This window comes from Leopardus geoffroyi, chromosome A1, assembly GCF_018350155.1.
Source record: "Leopardus geoffroyi isolate Oge1 chromosome A1, O.geoffroyi_Oge1_pat1.0, whole genome shotgun sequence".
NCBI lineage: Eukaryota > Metazoa > Chordata > Mammalia > Carnivora > Felidae > Leopardus > Leopardus geoffroyi.
In genome coordinates, this window is record NC_059326.1 from 196,229,520 (window position 1) to 196,247,492 (window position 17,973).

Here is a 17,973-nt window from a genome sequence, read left to right on the forward strand (position 1 = left end):
TTAGCTGGTGAGAGTCTGGACCCTGACCCCACTCCAACTGGAGCACCCCTGCCTCTACCTGGTTTCCAATTTTCTCTTTTAAAAATTAGTATTAATGGGGCGCCTGGGTGGCACAGTCGGTTAAGCGTCCGACTTCAGCCAGGTCACGATCTCGCGGTCCGTGAGTTCGAGCCCCGCGTCGGGCTCTGGGCTGATGGCTCAGAGCCTGGAGCCTGTTTCCGATTCTGTGTCTCCCTCTCTCTCTGCCCCTCCCCCGTTCATGCTCTGTCTCTCTCTGTCCCAAAAATAAATAAACGTCGAAAAAAAAAATTTTTTTTTTAAAAATAAATAAATAAAAATTAGTATTAGCTATTTTAAAATTCAAAAACCTCTGATGCAGCCTGACCCCCTTAACTGGCACAGGACTCCTTTCTGTAGCATACCTTCTGGAACTGCTCCCATTAGTGCGGCCTCCAGCCACAAACTGTTGGTGACACCACACGACCTGTACCGAGCTCCCAGCTGACAAACTTCAAGGGTCCCTGCAGGTGCTGCCCTCGTGCCCGGAGGCTGGCATTTTGTTATGTTCCCAGCTGTGCCCTCGTTCGCCCCTCGACAGCCGTCCACGTTCCGGTGGACCTTCTCTGGCTCGCACTCAGTGGCCTGGTTCAGTGTTCCCGAATCTTCCTGTGTATCAGGGGGTTAAAATGCAGTTCGCTGGGTCCCACTCCCAAAGGTTCTGAAAGAGTGGATTTTGGGGTACCCGGGAATGTACATTGTTTTAAAGCTTCGCAGGGGGATCTGAGGGAGCAGGTCCAGAGCCCTGTGTTGTAGACGGTGGGCCGGGGCCTCTGTCAAGCTTGGCTCTCAGTCAGGCTGGGAAGGCTAGACAGTCATGTGTTTTAACCACAGTTTGGTTGCTCAGACAGTGGGACTCTCCAAATTAATTAGAATCCACAGGACTCATCGATCAAAGCCAGGGTTTCCCAAAACGGGGTGCCTCAGGGTGCTGGAGGTTACAATGCAGATGGCTGGGCCCCACTCCACATCTGCCAGAGATGTGCCACTTCTCGGGAAGTGTGGCCTGGGGATCTGCATTTTAAGCCGGTTCTCCAGGAACAGCCAGTGAGCCCAACTTCCTCCATATCCCTCAGAGACGAGGGAAACAGCATCAAAGAGTAAAATGCCTTCTCTCCCCGTCACCATCCACAGGGTGGCCACACTGGCTGTGGTGCAGACCCCCTGGATCTCCACCCCTCCCCTGCAGGCCTTTCAAAAAGTTCAGAGAGACAAGACAGACATGACCAGTGCATACAAATAGAACCCCACTTTATTAGCAGTTAGTTCGAGATTGTACATTAATGGAGGAAGGTTCCCACTTTTAACACAACCCAAAACGGCTGGTTCGAGAGCCCTGATCGGGTGAGCTGGGTAGCATCCCCTCTCCCCCCTCTCCCCACCCCACACAAGGGAAGGAAACCTCTGTCTGCTCCCCTAGTGTGCCCCCCACCCTCTCCAGTCAGCCCTCTCCTCTCCCCAGGAAATGACATGAATTTCATGCACAAATTACAAAAGGAGCCCTCTTGCTTATAATAAAAGCTAGCACAGTCATAGAAAACCCTCTCCTCCTTCATTCTCCTCAAGGGCCAGAGAGAGGAAGGAAAGAGGGAGGGATGAACTCATTAGGATAAAACACAGCCAGAGTCTCCCCAGGCCCTTGACGATGACCCTTCACAAAGCCCATGCCCGTCCCCTGTGGGAACTAAAAACATCTCTGGCTGTCGGAGTTGGCAAGGGCAAGCCCTGGGGGGGCAGCCAGCCCGGGGCTGCAAACCAGGCACCCAGCATTGCCTTGAGGGCAGGGGCCTGGGCCCTCCACCCTCACTTCACCTAGAGCAGACCCGCTTCCTTCTTTGACATTTGAAAACCCCTGCTTTAGTCCCATCTGCTCATGCTACAAGTGGAGAAATTGAGGCCCTGGGAGGAAAACTGTCACGCAGCTACTAAATGTACCCAGTTGGGACGAAATTTCACATCTCCTGCCTCCAGCCCAGTGCTCTTCTCCTCACACCACAGCTTGGGGGAGGCAGTTCCCCAGCTAGGCCCTTCCCTGGTGCATCCCAGGGGCCTGGCTCTGCTCCAGTGCACACAGACCATGGGCCTCTGGGAAGTAAAAACCAGGAGGCCACAAAACAGAGAAAGAGGGAGACAGAGAGAGAGAGAGAGAGAGAGAGAGAGAGATATTTTATTTGGTGCCGTGTGGTCCATCGCCAGGATCAGAGCGGGTAGCACAGGGTTTTCTGAGCCAGAGGCATCTCCTTCCCAGAGGGCCCAGCCTCCTCCCCCTAGGGGGCACCCAGGGCCAGCTGCAATGGCCACCCCCTTGCCCTCCCCTGAGCTCCTGGAACCCCATCCAGCCCTTCTGCCGGTTTGGCACTTGGTACAGGTGACAGCAGAGGGGCATCTCAGGCCGGGATGAAGTTGTCGAGTCAGCACAAAAGGCAAAAATCCATACGGCCTGAATTCCCCTTGACAAGACAGGGGCTGGAGGAACATATTCTATGACACCATGAAGAAATGATCAGACAGATCCAGCATGTGGGACTCGGACAGGACAGCAGGCCTGCTCTCCTCAGAAATAACGTCATTTACAAAAAATCAAAGTGAGCGGAGAGAGGATTTTTCAGCATTTCAAGAGACTGAGCGACAACCACAGTTATAAGGTACCATATATGCACCTTGACAGGATCCTGATTCCCAAACCAGGTATGAGTTACCTGGGGGACAAGTGAATATAGACTGAACAGCGGATGTTCTTAGGAAATCACTGCGGTCTTGGGTGTGCTACAGGCCAATTATGGAGGACAACGTCCTAACTCTTAGGGGACCCAGGCGGAAGCGTTTTGGTAAAGTCTCATGATATTTGCAGCAACTTACTTTTAAACTAATTCAGAAAAAACATATACACGCACAGAAAGCGAGAGAAGAGAGAGAGAGAAAACAAATGCGACGTGTTCATTTGAAATCTAGATGGAGGGTACTGGGTGTTCAAAATAAAATAATTGGTAAAACATGTTTTCACTTGCTCTTTTACCAACAAACCCATGGGGGACCCCTCCCCACTGAGACCACCAATCTCTGGGGGGTCAGCCTAGTTTTCCTCCACTGGAAACAGACCACTGCTCCCTCATCTGGGCCCCGGAGGTGCTGGCCCTCCGACGCACAGGCTTGGAAGAGGCCCATCTTTAAACTTCAGGCTCACCCTCCGAGCACAAGACACCTGCACTACGGGCGGCTCTAGAACTCCAGGTGACTCAGGCAGCTGCAGGTGACCATGACACCTGTGCCCTCCCCCAGCAAAGGCTCGTGGAAAAGATGGCAGAATGGATGGTGGAGTCAGCTACATGACTTAAGCTATTTCTCTTTCTCCCTCTCTCTCTCTCTTTTATTTTTTGGCCAAACACAGTGAATTAGCGAACATTAAAGATGCTGCGATGCTGTACCCATTTGCACCTCTCGTGCGGAGGATCTGTGTGCTCAGTAGCTGAGAGCCCCTAGAGGGATTTATCTGTCCCCCTCCCCAATATCCACAGGTCCTGGCAGTGGGTCCACAAGAAAGATTCATCAGTGGGAAAGGAAGTCGCAGTGACCAGACAGACCTAGAACATGGGGCAGGTCAAGTTCCTAGCCTCCCAGAAGGGCCTGGACAAAATGCTCCAATATTTCCTCTGCTCCCACAGGGTCCCACAGGGTCTCAAAACTGCCCGCTCCTTCCTGGAGCCAGAGGCGGAGAGAAATGGAGCTGCCTGCCCTCCAGGCCTTCTGAGCTCCCGGAGGTGGGAGCAGGCGTCCAGACACAGAGGGTACATTTCAACAGCTGGGAGCTGCGAGCTCTTCACAGGCCACGGAGCTCGAAGGTGGGGGATGACGCTGGGGTCTGCACTACGGAAGACCCCGTCCTGCGAGTCTGGGCCATGGCACCAGCAAGCGCTCACGGGAGTACAAGCAGGCACGCCACCCTGTCCTCAGACACTCTGTTCCTCATCCCCGGCGGGGTCGACACTGCCCGGGGTTCCCAGGCTCAAAGGCCCCGAGGAGAAGCATGATGGGAAGGCTTCTCTCGCAGGACAGCGGACCCACACGCAGCTGTTCTGCTGAGTATCCACCCAGGGAAGAACTTGAAAAGAGGGGACGGGTTCAGAGCTCAGCCAGACCCGGCCCCCCGCACACTGGGGAAGGACCTCTTGGGGAGAGCAAGGCAGGACTGCAAATGCAGATCAGGAACTGAGAAGGCTCAAAGGCACCCTGGCTGAGAAGGAGTGGTTTGTCCCCTATCCTGGAATGACCACGGGTGTGACTGAGGGAGGGACAGGAACCTGGCACAGAGTAGGGTCCCAAGGATGGGCTCAGAGGCAGTGTGGCATTGGAAGAAGAGCACTGGACCCAGAATCAGGAGCCTCAGATTCAGTTCTCAGCTCCGCGTGCACCCAGTTCTGAGACATCGGCCAAGGAGGCCGCCTCCCCTTTCTGGACCTGTTTCCATACCCGTCAAAGGACCCTTCCAGCCCCAAGATGCTAGAGTCTTCCGAACAGGACGAGGCTCTCCAGAAAGGGATTCCTGGAGGTGGGCTGGAAGCTAACCTGGCAGTGGGAGGGGCTGGGGACAGGCGCCCAGCCTTCGTCACTTCACATTGTTAAAGAAGGGGGTAGGAGCAGACCCTAACCAGAAAACAGCCCCGAGATCCCATGGTCTGTGGAGGGGGAGGGGGGCCTGGAGACAGTTCAGTGGGTCCCAGTGGGCAGTCCGGCTCCCAGGGCAGCTCCCAACCTAGCACCATATGAGGGGGAGGGGACAGGCTGGCCTTCGGCCCCCCAGCCTCCCGCCCCAGCCCTGCTGTTGCCTTTGGCCAGAATTCCTCCAGGGTCACTGCGCTTCACGAAGCCGGGTTTCCTGGAGGGAGTAGGTCTCTCCTGTTCATCTCACCACCTCAGTTCACCCGCGGTAGCCCCAGGACAACCGCGACACTTGGGGAAGGAACAGAGACCTCTCCAAGGGACACCTCCAAACTGTCTCCTGGAGGCCCGGACATATGAAGACACACGCCCTCCTCCATCCTACCATCCCATTCTCTAGCACTGAGATGTGACACTGGGGCTTGCCACCATTTTGTATGACTGAATTAAAAATAAACCCAACCAAAAAAAATAGAATATATATATATACACATTATATATATATATATATATATAACACAGTGCGACCCCAGCACCCAGGGTATAAACTCTGGCACCAAGAAAAAAACAAAATATTAAAATACTTTAGCTTCTTAGTATTTGGGAGGGGGTTAAGGGGGTCTCTAGGAGCCCTTGGCCACAGGTAGCTGGGGCAAAGCCATGGACAGCAGTCTCACCCACTCTGCCCAGTGTCTGCCAGGGGCCAAGGTTGGGTGGGCGTGGGGACAGCATATGTACATTGGGACATGTATACTGGCAGACTCCTGAACCGCCTCAGTCTTTTACCACAGGAAACACCACACGTCATATCCCAGGGTGAGGAACAGGGGTAGGGAGGCCTGGGTCTCTGGGTCCAAATGGCATGGCGGTGCCCCGGGGACCTGAAGAAGGCCCCGAGGACTGGGTGGATACGGTAGGAATCAGCGATCCTTTACCCAAAAGGGAAGGTGAGATGTGAAAGTATTAATCAGAATGTGTGAGGAGGTCCAGAGTTCTCTTGAGGTGGCCACCCCCACATCCAGCCTAGTGACTCTGGGTCCCCCACTGACCCCTCTGAAGTGCCTGGCTCAAAACAGTCAGGGAAGCATCCAGTCTCTCTCCCTGGTTTGGCAAAAGGCCCAGCTGGGCTCTTCTCCCTATTGTCTGGAGGACAGGGAAAATAGGGCAGCTAATACTGAGGGGATACCCTGCCCGGGGCAGGGAGTGATGGGATGACGGGGAGGGTGTGGTTGGTAGAACACAGTGAGGGACAGAAAAGAGTCTCACGGACTCCCTCCTACCAGGAAGTGGCCTCCCCCCAACAGGAAGTGGCCTCCCCATGGAAGGCTGTGAACGGAACGGACCCCTGGTGGCTAAGGAGGTCCTGTAGGCCACAGACCCGGCACTGGATGCTCTGAAGTGCCTGCGGACCTGCCTGGGCTCTTCTCCTGGCCCTGTCTGGGCCTCAGCTGAGTATTGCTCATAAGTGCTTGGCCAGCCCAGGCCCAGCTCCCCACTCTGCAGGTCAGTCTGGCTCAGCATGCGGCAGGCCGTCCAGGCCATCGCAAACGTTCAGTGTGGCTGAGGTGGCCGTGGCTACCTGGTGTTCTGGAGGTCCTCCCGCAGCCAGGTGGGCAGTGTCTGGCCCATCTTGTACAGCAGCTTAGAAAGCTCGATGTTGTGGTCCCGATAATAGTCCTTCAGGAAGGCGCGGGACTGCAACGGGAAGGAGAGTTCAGATCTCAGTGACGCGCTGATTCAAGAGGGATCCCTCCCCACCACTCTGTCCGTGTCCACCCATACACCTGTCATTCACAGTCTTTCTGAAAATGGTAGCTTCCAAGAGAAAACTCCTATAGGGCAGGGTGCCAAAATACAATTACACAAGGTAAAAGTTCTCGTGATAGGGAGAAAAGAGAGAATTAATTAAAACCGAGGCAACTGAGAGTCACAGCGTGCAACCTCTCCCCTGCATCCTTTGGACACTCTCCTGCAAGAATAGGGATTCCTCTATGCCCAGGTCCGGCGTCACCCCCATCCTCACAGGCCCAACCCCGGAGCCCCTCCCCTCCTCTGCCCCTCCCCCCCGCCCCATCAGCTTCCAGTGGCATCTCCGTGTTCTGAATTCCCACAGTACTTGTGTGCAGCTCCCCTGCTGCGTGAAGCACTTGCTGGCCTGCATCTTATTGGTGTGTGTGACTAGTCTCCCTCCTAGACTAGGAGTCCCTTGAAGGCAAAGCACATGTCTGAATCATCCTCAAAGCCCACAGCACTCAGCCCTTGGCAGAAGGTAATAAATACTCACTTCACTAAGCCATTCCTGACCCACCATGTCCTAGCTTCTATTTCCTCCTTTTAAGAACACCATCCAAGGGGCACCTGGGGGGCTCAGTCGGTTAAGCATCTGATTCTTCATGTTGGCTCAGGTTATGATCTCATGATTTGTGGGACTGAGCCCCGCGTCGGGCTCTAGGCTGACAGTGTGGAGCCTGCTTGGGACACTTTCTCTCCTCTCTCTCTGGCCCTCTCCCCGCTCTCTCCCTCAAAATCAATCAATCAATCAATCAATCAATCAATCAAACACCATCCAAGAAATGCCAAGGCCATTAAGGCGCTGGGCACATGGCAGAGCGCCTGGGTGGCTCAGTCGGTTGAGCATCTGACTTTGGCTCAGGTCGTGATCTCACAGTTCATGAGGTCAAGTCCTGCATTGGGCTCTGTGCTGACAGCTCAGAGCCTGGAGCCTGCTTCGGATTCTGTCTCCCTCTCTCTCTCTGTCCCTCCCCCACTCACACTCTGTCTCCCTCTCTCAAAAACAAAGTCATAAACATTAAAAATTAAAAAAAGGTGCTGAGTGCATGGTAAAGGGAAGAGGGGATCCCCGCCAGTCAGGGACCCCCTCCAGTTATCCAGCTGCCACAGGCAGTGCGTCCACTTACATCCAGGTCCATCTCTGGGTATTTCCGGCCTTTGCTTTTGCCCAGACACTTGGTTTTTCCTCCTTCGAGCAGCTGGCACCAAAATCCTTTCTTTGGATCAAACCTGTGGAGTTGGGGAAAGCCTATGGATGGGAGCTGGCCCAGCCCATCCCCCTCCCACCTTAAGGCAACGTTCACAGACCCCAGGAAGGGCAAAAGCCTAGACTATGAAACCCACTACCCCAAGCACACTCTGGAACCCACAGAGAGATGTGTGGGGCTGGTGTTTGCATCCGCTGGCCCGAGTTTTGCCCTTGGGCTACACTCAACGCCCCTGCCCCTTCTTCCTAGCAGAAGGCAGCTCGCATGTTCTGAGCCTTCTCTTGTCCTGGTGGAGCAGCGTGAGTCCGTCCCTTTAGCGACCCATAACAGAATCCCAGAGGATCCTGGGAAATCTTTTCTGAGCATTCTCCTACTCAGGGCTGAGCAACTTCTTTCACCCAAGAACCCAACAGGGAAAAAAAGCTTCGTGGGGGATTTTTGTTGTACTTAAGCATGCTCATCACTGAGAAGTTCTGGCTTTTGGACTAAATTTCAGAAATGGCAAAGCAAGACTGCCTTCAGGATTCGAAGTCATGCTGGGCCTTCGAAGGCTTTTGGGGAGGAGAGATGAGATCTGAAGCTGTCAAGGGGAGGGGAGGAGGCATGCTGGCATCAGAATTCAACCCCAGATCAGGAACCATTAGGAGCTTCTTGGGCATGAGAAGAGCCAGGAAACAGAATTCACATTTGGTGAGGGAGACAGGGATTTCTGGATGGCTCACAGGGTAGGCATAAAGGAGGAAGACGATGATGGAGAGGATTTCTGAGCATCAGTACGTGCCAGGCACTGAGCTATGAGTTCCACACGCGTGCTTCGTTCAATACAGTGACCCTCGGGTGGCAGGAATTATCACCTTTGTCTCCAATTTACAGATGAGGAGAGTGAGGTTTGAAGGAGCGAAGACACCTGCCCGAGGTCATACAGCTAAAGAAGCAACAGGTCTGGGATCCTAACCCAGGCATCTCTGATGCCACAGCCCTCCCTTAGCTGCTGTTCCTGTCTGCCTTAAGGTGACCTTCTTTACCTTCAACTTCCAAGAGAGTGAGAAGGAACGTTCTTACCGCATGACCTTCCCAAAAAGGTAGCCAGGGAAGGTGACTTTATTCCTCCCTCTCTTGAGACCCCCCCCCCCCACCTCCATCCAGCCGCATGAGTCATTGTCTGGGACATAGCACTAGGAGACACGACTCCCTAGCCCTGAGCTCCTGCAACACAGGCTGGCACCTACTCAATCTGGGGAGGGCATTCTCAGTGCACTTGTGCCAGGTTCTAAGTGAGTGGGATTATGAGCCGTCACCAATACTTATAGTTTCCTTTTCCTGAAATTATAACTAAGTCAAAATCTAATGCTAAGAAACCCTTATGGGGAACTGGGGCTGTTTAATGGTAGTCTAACTTACTTCAGTAAAAGATTCTGAAAATGTTCAGCACAGACTGAAAAGAAAACCCCAGGGTTGGGACTGACCAGAGTAGAACATATTCATCACCTCCTTTTTTTTTTTTTTTGAGTTGATACCTTTATTAATATGACCCAAGTCATATTAATATTAGCTTTTCTGCTAGACAGCTATCAGGGATATGCATGCTTCCTAACACTTGCTAACTCTAACTAATCTGTGTCTCTTCCATAATCATTCAAGCCTTTGGCTTTTTGGTCCAGGTGTCTGCTCAGAAAATCACCCTATCGAAAAGCCAAGGCAACACTCACGCCAAGGTTTTGTGGTAGTCAATAGTGTTGGTCACCCCAAGGAACTTTTGCACTGTGTCCATCACTTTGGCGGGTTCTGTTCGCAACAGTTTGCCATCCAAGACCAGAATCTGGAAGAAAGAGAAAAAAAGAGAAGGATGATATGGGTGTGTGTTTACTCTAGTGGCAAATAGGTTCCCCATCTTCTGGTCAGCAGCCACAGTCACAAATTGGGGACTGCACTCTATAGCCTCTACCTTATCTTCCACTTCTGAATGGCAGGTGTCCCCATGCCTCAGTCTTCTATAGTCCAGCTCTCTGCCAGCTTCCCTGGACCAATGTCATCTTCTCCTAGAGATGAAGCTATCACCCAAGCACGGCTTGCCCCTCACAACCCTACCACGCACCTCTCTGCCTCTCTCATTATCTTGCATAAACCCTCCAAGGGTTTCCCTAAAATGCTGTGATCTGACCCTGCCTACCTTTCCAACCAGGCTCTCACTACGTCACCATATCCTTCCCCTCCTCCGAGGAAGGTAGCCCTACCCCAGGGCTTTCAGAGTCCCCTCAGGGACACAGAGCCCGTTGTAATGCGACAAGGGCTCAGGGGATTCTCACACATCAGCCTTGGGATAAACAAAAATGAAACCTTGGAAGACCCCGAAGGTCTAGCTCGCCAATGAGGGCATATCTGGCCCTGAGACTGACACGAGATTTGAGGCTCTCTGCCAGCTGCCACAAGCCAGTACTGCGAGCGCCCTCCCAAGGGTCAGGGACAGGCAGCTACCTGGTTGGCGTGAAAGGCGCTGAGCCAGCGCTCAATGTGGGTGGCGTACCAGCCGGGGACCAGGCAGCGGTTCTGGAGGGCACGCAGCTTCACGGACGCGTCAGGCCCAGCTGTGATCACCTCGTGAAAGGTGTACTTCAGGGCCACTGGGTCGTCATGGGCTCGCTGGTGCTGTGTGCAAGGGGAGAGGGTCAGAATGTCACATGAAGGCCACAAAGGAAGAGACTTTCTTGGGGCGGCAGCCGTGGAGTGGCCAGAACACTCTGGACTAGAACCAGCAGCCATGGGTTCAAGTTCTGGCTCTGCCTCTCACTGCTCTTTGACTTGGGGAAGACATGGCCCTTGGAGCCCTAGCTTTCCCATCTTTGCAAGGCGGGAGTTGGACTAGATCAGAGTTTCCAAATGTTGGTCTTCTGCTCACCACCTCTCGGATTTCTGCCATATCCACAAACCTCCTGCGTGTGCCAATGTCAATATACTTTTGATTTACATCGACTCATCTTTCTTATTCACATAAATCTATTTCAATATAAAACTCTCTACTGCCTCCATAAATAGACAACCAGAATCAGTTGTCACATAAAGAAGGTAATCATTCATAAAAGCAATAAAAATAAAGCAGCGTTCTCAAATGCCAGCCAGATACAAATGTCTGCTACAGGCCCTGAGCCCGAAGCTTGTGCTCTCTTTGTTGAAAACAGAGCTTAGCAGTGTGAGAAAGGACTGAAGAGACATTTACCCCAAACTGAGAGTGTCTCCTTTATAGAAATCAGATGGTTTTAGGAACTGAATATGTGTGTTCCCTCCCCCGAATTCATATGCTGAAGCTCTACCCCATAAATGTTAGTATTTGGAGGTGGGAACTTTGGGAGGTAATTAGGGTTAGATGAGGTCATGAGAGTGGGGCCACCATGATGGGATTAGTGCCCTTATAAGAAGTCACACCAAAGAGCACTCCCTCCGTCCTTCTCTCTCTCTCTCTCTCTCTCTCTCTCTCTCTCTCCCTCCCTCTCTCTCTCTCCTCTCCCCACCCCCCCCCACTTCTGCCCTGTGAGGACACAGTGAGAAGGTGGCTATCTGAAAGCAGGAAGAGCGCTCTCACCAGGAACTGAATCCGCCAGCCTCCACAACTATAAGAAATACATTTCTGTTGTTTAAGCCCCCCAATCCATGATATTGTGTTGCGGCTGCCCGAGCAGACTAAGACAGGACTGGGAAAGAATCAAAACGGGGAAAATGCCATGTTTGAACCACCTAAAACAATGTCCTGGGCCATCAGCATCCAGAGACCAGGAACCTGCCCACTAGGGGTAACTCTCATGAGCTCCCATACCCACACTGAGACTCATACACATCTCAGGGTGGGGAGTGAGAGAAGGGGGCCCTGTGGGACCAGAGAGCATGTAGGGTCTATACCTGCTGGCTCCGTGGACACAGCAAAGCCCCAGAGAGGAAGTGGCTGGCCATTTGAAGAACCCAGACAGACAGGCTCAGAGGGTGGCAGGGAAGTTCCCAAAGTGGCCAGGCCTGAGGAGGCCATCCAGGACCAGCTGGTGGACCAGCTACCCACCCCCCATACCCTGGCACTGGATCACAATCCCAGGAAGATTGGCAGGCAGGGGAGGAAACCCTCAAGAGGCTCAGGTCTAAGCTTTCCTGTCAGCCTAGTGGAATGGTACTCGAAAAAATTAAGTTAGGTCATCGAAGTTAAAGAAAGTTCTAGTTCTTACATAGTCAAGTAGGAGGTAGGAGTCATACCCTCTCTGGCACAGACAACAGTCCGGGTGAATTCCTTACCTGATCCGGTGTTTGCAGCTTCTGCCATGAATGGGGAGTCCTATGCCTTATCCTTCTCTGAATCTGCCCCCCGTCCCCCCCCCCCCCGCCACCAGTGCCCAGTGAGGAGGCCAGTTAGTATGGTCACTGCTCAGCAAACCTCCATTTCATTAGGGTGGAACCAGAGGCAGAATCAGAGGCAGGAGCCGCGATGAAGCTGGGAAGGTGGCCAGGTCACTGCCAGCTGGGATGCGTCGTGGATTTCTGCCTGTCTCCTCTACTAGGCTGGAGGCACTGTGGAGGAGGGGCTCCATTCTTACCCACCACCCCATTCCTAGCTTGGGCCTGACACATAGTAGGTGCTTACTAAATGTTTGTTGAATGAGTGAGTGAGTAGCTGCGTGGTCGACAGAGCCCTGTGCCCCCACCCAGGGCTCCGCCCCAGCCCCAGCTCACCTGGTACCAGGAATAGGCCCGGTCTGCTGGGTTGATGAGGATGGTCAGGACCTTGGCCTTGGGCAACAGAGCGGCTGCCCGCCGGGGCGCCACTTCCGAATCAAAGTAGTTGGCGCTTTTCTCAAAGTAGAAGTCGGAGGTGGTGTTGGAGGGGATGGGGAAGAACTCCATGTACCTGCAGGAAGCCCAGACAGAAGAGCTCACAGGCAAGACTCATGAGGGGGGCATGAGAGAGTGAGGTGAGGGTCACTGGGGGTAGAACTTCGAAAAGCAAGCAGAGCACAGTGATCCCACGGACTCGCTTCTGGTAGGGATTCTGCATACATGGCCACTCGGCAGTCTCCCATTTTCGAATCCACTCCTTTCCAGGGGGGACCTTGGAGTCAGGAGGATATGAAGACTTACGGAAGTGATATGGCTTGTAAGGCATGGGATGGGGGTCGCGTCTTTGAACCTAAACAAGATGCTCCCAGTTAAACTGACAGGGCCTTAACTCCCATTGCCTCGAGGGGGAGAGCTGGGACACCTCCAACCCCAGAAAGGGCCAGCATGGACTGTAGGAGCACCCTTAGCTGCCCCCAGAGTACAGGGTTTCTTTCCTGACCTAGAACGGTACTTTCTAGGCTGTCACTGTGGACCAGGAGACAAAGAAAGGGGGAGTGTGTCACCTCCTGCCAGCCACACCCTTCCCCGGCCTCACGTAGGTCAGCCTCATGGCTTTCCAGATAAACCTCCCGTATCTCACCCAGAGTAACGTCCACGCCAGTCCTTTGGGACCAGCTCTGAGTTGAGGACATCTTAGAAAACTCAACCAACACTCCAGACCCTCCCAGGGGCATCTACTCAGGCAAAATAGACGTACAAACACAGGGGTGCCTGGGTGGCTCAGTTGGTTAAGCATCTAACTCTTGATTTGAGCTCAGGTCATGATCTCGCGGTGAGAGCCAGCCCCACGTTGGGCTCTGTGCCGACAGCAGGGAGACTGCTTGGGATTCTCTCTCTCCCTCTCTCTCTGCCCTCCCCTCACCCCCGCTCGAGCACACTCTTAGTCTCTAAATAAATAAACAAACAAACAAACAAATAAATAAACATAAAAAAAAAAAGAAGTACAACTTCAGGGGTTCATGGGAGCCAAAGCCCAAAGACCCACCTTAGGTGAGATTGTAGGATCCCTCCTGTATCCTGTGAGACAGGGTTTCTCCAGGGAGGTCCCAGGGACGCCTTTATCAGAACCACCTGGGAGCCAGTAAGATTCCTGCACCCCACCCCATACCTACTGACAAAATCAAAATCTTGGGAATGGGGCCGAGGAATAGCTAGCTCCCTCCTATTTCTGAATTTTCTTATTTATTTATTTTTCTTGTTTTTTTTTTTTTTTTTAATTCCAGTTCATTAATATGCAGTGTTATATTAGTTTCAGGTGTATCTCTGAATTTTCTTTATGAAACAGCACCTGTACACCCACCATTGTCTGTAACACCGAAATTGAGAAAGCTCTGAAAACAGAGCTTTCCCACCCCCCGCCGCCATTTGTAGCAAAGCCATTTGGCAGCTAAACCTGACTTATTAGTAAATATTCACAGAGTTTGCTAATAGACACATTAACTGATGTATGTGCTATTGGGGTGCTTGCTAATGAGGTGCCATCCCAGACCTGCTGAAAGCGTTGCTGAATATATGGTGTTGCACCATATTACCTCCCTAAAATCCGAAGAAAGGTGATTTCCAGGGGCTACAATGGGTTTTAGACAAGAGACAGTAGACACATTAGAGATTAGAGGTAGGCACGTAGGTAGGTAGAGAGAGAGAGATGATAGACAAAAGAAAGAGAGAAAAATACAAAAAAAACATCCCAAACAATGCCCATAATCTCTCCGCCCAGGTAAACCACTGATGTTAGCATAATAAACAAGAGTAATGATACACATGTAGGGTAAGAAAAGGCAAATAGTGGAGAAAGATACACACTGAAAGACTCAGAGTGTAAGACTCTCCCCACGTAGGCTCCACACCCCGCGGTAACCTCGGGTGACGGGTTCTGGAGGGAAGCTGCGATTTCAACCACCACCTCTCCAGGCAACCCCCCCAAGGGCTAGCAAGCCCCTCTGAAGGGCTCACAAGAACACCGCCCGGCTCCACTGTCAGACAAACACAGTTGAGAAGGGCCAGCTCTCAGGTCAGAACACTTGGATTTTAGCCCCTGCTCTGTCCTCAACTCTTGGGACCTTGGACAAGTCCCTATCATCCAATGGGACGCAGGATGTTTGTCAGCAAGCAAGGGCGGGGTTGGCTCGGACTTCCAGCAGTCTCTGACCCCAGGCGATAATGTAAAGGGGCAAAGGGCTTCCTCATCAAACGTCCCAGCTGGTGACAAGGCGCCAACATCATGATCCAAGGGTCACTGGGCTTTGTCCCTGTTTACAGGAACTTTGGCTGTGGGTAAGTGCCAGCTGCTTCCTGCTGTGACCAGAGCAGACCTCCTCCCGGGTAGTCTCCGTGACTGCCTTCCCATCCAGCTCTGGAGAGAAAGGGCCACTCACCAGTCGATGCCTTTGTGATAGTTGTGGCCATTAAAAAACTGGATCTCCTCAAAGGTTTCTGAGCTGGGGTAGTTGCTGCTGAGGTCTGGGTGCATGCCCAGGAACAGGTAGAGGGCTGTGGTGCCTGCAGGGATAGAAGGCAGCTGAGACCAGGGCCCAGCCCCCAAACACAAGGAAGGAGCCTGGGATCCTAGGTTCTGAATCCAGCTCTCCGTGCCTCACTGGGAGATCCCGGGAAAGTCCCTTTCCTTCTCTGGGGCTTAGTTTCTTCATCTACATGATCAAAGGATTTTATGAAACCCCGGATGGCAAATACAAGGCATGCATGTGGGTATCCCAACTCCTGCATCCACTGTAGACATCAGTAATCCATCACGGCCTTCTAAACACTAAACAGGAACTTGGCCTCAGAATCCTTCCAACCCCTGTACTCCAGCAGCCATGCCCAATCCATTAGTGTCTTCCCATAATCCCAGAACTAGATGGTTTCCAGTTCTGGGCTCTATCCTCTGAGACTCGGGAGGAGCTCAGAGTAAAGGGAGCTCCAGACCCTGTAATGTGTTGATGTGAAGAAGTTCTTGAAGGGCTAAGAAATTTGGCTCAAATGCCTTTTCTTCTGGGTGCCCTTCCCTCACTCATACTCTCTTGCCCACTTGACTGTACAGGACCTACTCCCTCCTTCAGAGAGCTCATTCCTTTCCTGTGTGTGAGTCTATATGGTTTATACGCTAGGAGGAGACATCTTGAAAGAGAAGGAGACTATAGGGTTTCGTTAAGAGTAGAAGCTTCGGGGGTCATAGAGGTAAGGATTCAAGACTTGAATCCGTCATTTCCTAACTGAATGTGTCAGGGGAGGGGGGGGTCACTTAGCTTCCCTGAGCCTCAGGTGTTTTGATCTATAACATGGGAGGGCCTATTCATGCCTCAGAGTGTGTTTGTTGGCAAAGACTTAGCAACCATACAGTGCTTCTCCCCCTTGCGCCTCTGGCAGACATGACTAATTGATGCCAGTCCTCTTTGTACTGAACCAGTTTTTCCTGCCATTGCTCAAATTTGCAGAACGGCTGATCTGGGCTTCTCTGCCTAGACTCAGAGACTCCGAGGAAGGCGCAGAGAGAGCTCCTTGAGGCGGTGGTTCAGGACAGGTAGGAAAATTCCACGCCCATCCTCCACCCCCTCCCCACTTCCATACTGACAGGCAGTTCGTGTTCATCCCAACTTCACTCCCACTTCCTGGGAAAGAGGGGGAAGATGGCTTGGGAGTGGAGTCAGGGCACGGCGGTCCCCCAAATTCTGTGGCTGAGATAGCAGGCAGTGGGGGACACCGGCCAAGAGGAGGGAAACTTGCCTGTTTTCTGGGGGCCAATGATGAGGAGCTTTGGGAAGCGGTCACATGTCTTCTCCTTAGACCAGATGTCTTTGTGGCGTTTATCCTCACAGGGGTCCTAAAACAACAGTGGAGGGAATGTTAGGGGGGCCCCAAACCCAATGAATGGACTCTCCTTGCACATGGATATGTGGCTGTTACAGTGCTGCCAGGTAGAGTAACTACACGTGTCCTTGTCACATCCCCAGCTCAGGACACTGAGCTGTGAGCAGGCAGGGACCACTTCCGGTTAGCCCTAGTTCAGCCCAGTGCAGGGCACGTAGCAGGAGCTCATGAGCACTTATTGAATTTAACTGGATGAGCTGTGTCTGAACCAGGGGTCAGCAAACTTTTTCTACAGAGTTTAGTAAATCTATTGGTAAGTGGTTAGTAACTATTTTAACCTTGAGTACTATCTGGTCTCTGTCACAACTACTCAACTCTGTTGCTGCAGCATGAAAGCAGCCATAGGCAGTACTTACAAGAATGGGTGTAGATGGATTTCAATAAAACTTTATTTACAAAAACAGACTTCAGGCCAGATTTGGCCCATGAGTCATGGTTTGTTGACCTCTGGTCTGAACCATGAGACCGCCATCAATTCCAGCTTAGCTTCTGTGTCTGGATTTTCACAACCCCCAGGGGCCTACGTCCCCAAGAGCTGCCCCCGCAAAACCTTCCCATCAGTCCCCTTTCCTGTGGTACAGAGCCTATGAGCATGAGAAGGGGCATAAAGGACTATCTAAGAGTCTAAGCAGGACACGGGGCACCTGCTTGGCTCATTTGATAGAGCATGTGACTCTTGATCTCAGGGTTTTGAGTTCAAGCCCCATATTGGGTGTGGAGATTACTTAAAAGTAAAATGTTAAAAAAAAAAAAAAAAGCCTAACTAGGTCAGGCAGTTGCTTTGACCCCCACTTGATCTACACTGTGTTCCTTTACAGTTTTGTAATGCTTTTTCAGAAGGTGTGCATGAGTGTGCATGCACGTGGGTCTGTGTGCGAGGTGTGTACACGCGTGTGCGTGAGAGCAAGCAAGCGTGCCCATGCTGGTGAGCAAGTGTGCGCCTGAGTTGGCACTTGAGAGAGAGTACGAGGGTGTGGGGGCCAAGCCCGTGTCTGGAGTGAGTGCCTGTGAGTGGCGGGCATTCTGTCTCTGCGACAGGACACCTGGGCCACCACCCCGCCCACCTGCCAGAGCGGGTCCTTCTCCTCGGAGAAGATCTGGAAGTACTTCTGTGCCAGCTGCACGGGGGGCAGCGTCTGCAGCCGGAGGTTGGTCCAGGAGTGCAGGAAGCGCACCAGGTGCTTGAAGGTGTACAGGCCCAGGCGGTCATTCCCATAGTTGGACAGGTGCGTCATGAAAATGCTGATCTGCTCCAGGGGAGGGGAGGCGGGAGGCAGGGGCTGGTCAGCACCTGAGGCACCTCCACCCCACTTCTGACTCTTCCCGTCTTGCTGCGGCTCGCAGACCGAAGCTGCGACCAGTCCGAGGTGTACTGGCGCCATTAAGAAACTCGCGGTGTTGGGGCGCCTGGGTGGCGCAGTCGGTTAAGCGTCCGACTTCAGTCAGGTCACGATCTCACGGTCCGTGAGTTCGAGCCCCGCGTCAGGCTCTGGGCTGATGGCTCATGATGGCTCAGAGCCTG

The 17,973-nt window shown here is 52.7% G+C and overlaps 1 protein-coding gene across 3 annotated transcripts in view; it reads right to left on the reverse strand.

Moving 5' to 3' along the window:
* Positions 1-1,291: 1,291 nt before the first annotated feature.
* Positions 1,292-17,973, reverse strand: part of NDST1 (N-deacetylase and N-sulfotransferase 1) — a 62,976-nt gene continuing 46,294 nt past the window's right edge. For all 3 annotated transcript variants that reach the window (XM_045437130.1, XM_045437132.1, XM_045437133.1), the window contains exons 8-15: positions 17,516-17,698; positions 16,308-16,404; positions 14,960-15,083; positions 12,420-12,594; positions 10,188-10,358; positions 9,422-9,531; positions 7,632-7,734; positions 1,292-6,408 (exon numbers count right to left, since the gene is read on the reverse strand). In XM_045437130.1, the coding sequence (XP_045293086.1) occupies positions 6,289-6,408; positions 7,632-7,734; positions 9,422-9,531; positions 10,188-10,358; positions 12,420-12,594; positions 14,960-15,083; positions 16,308-16,404; positions 17,516-17,698 (1,083 nt within the window). In that variant the 3' untranslated portion in view covers positions 1,292-6,288. The remainder of the gene's footprint in view (positions 6,409-7,631; positions 7,735-9,421; positions 9,532-10,187; positions 10,359-12,419; positions 12,595-14,959; positions 15,084-16,307; positions 16,405-17,515; positions 17,699-17,973) is intronic.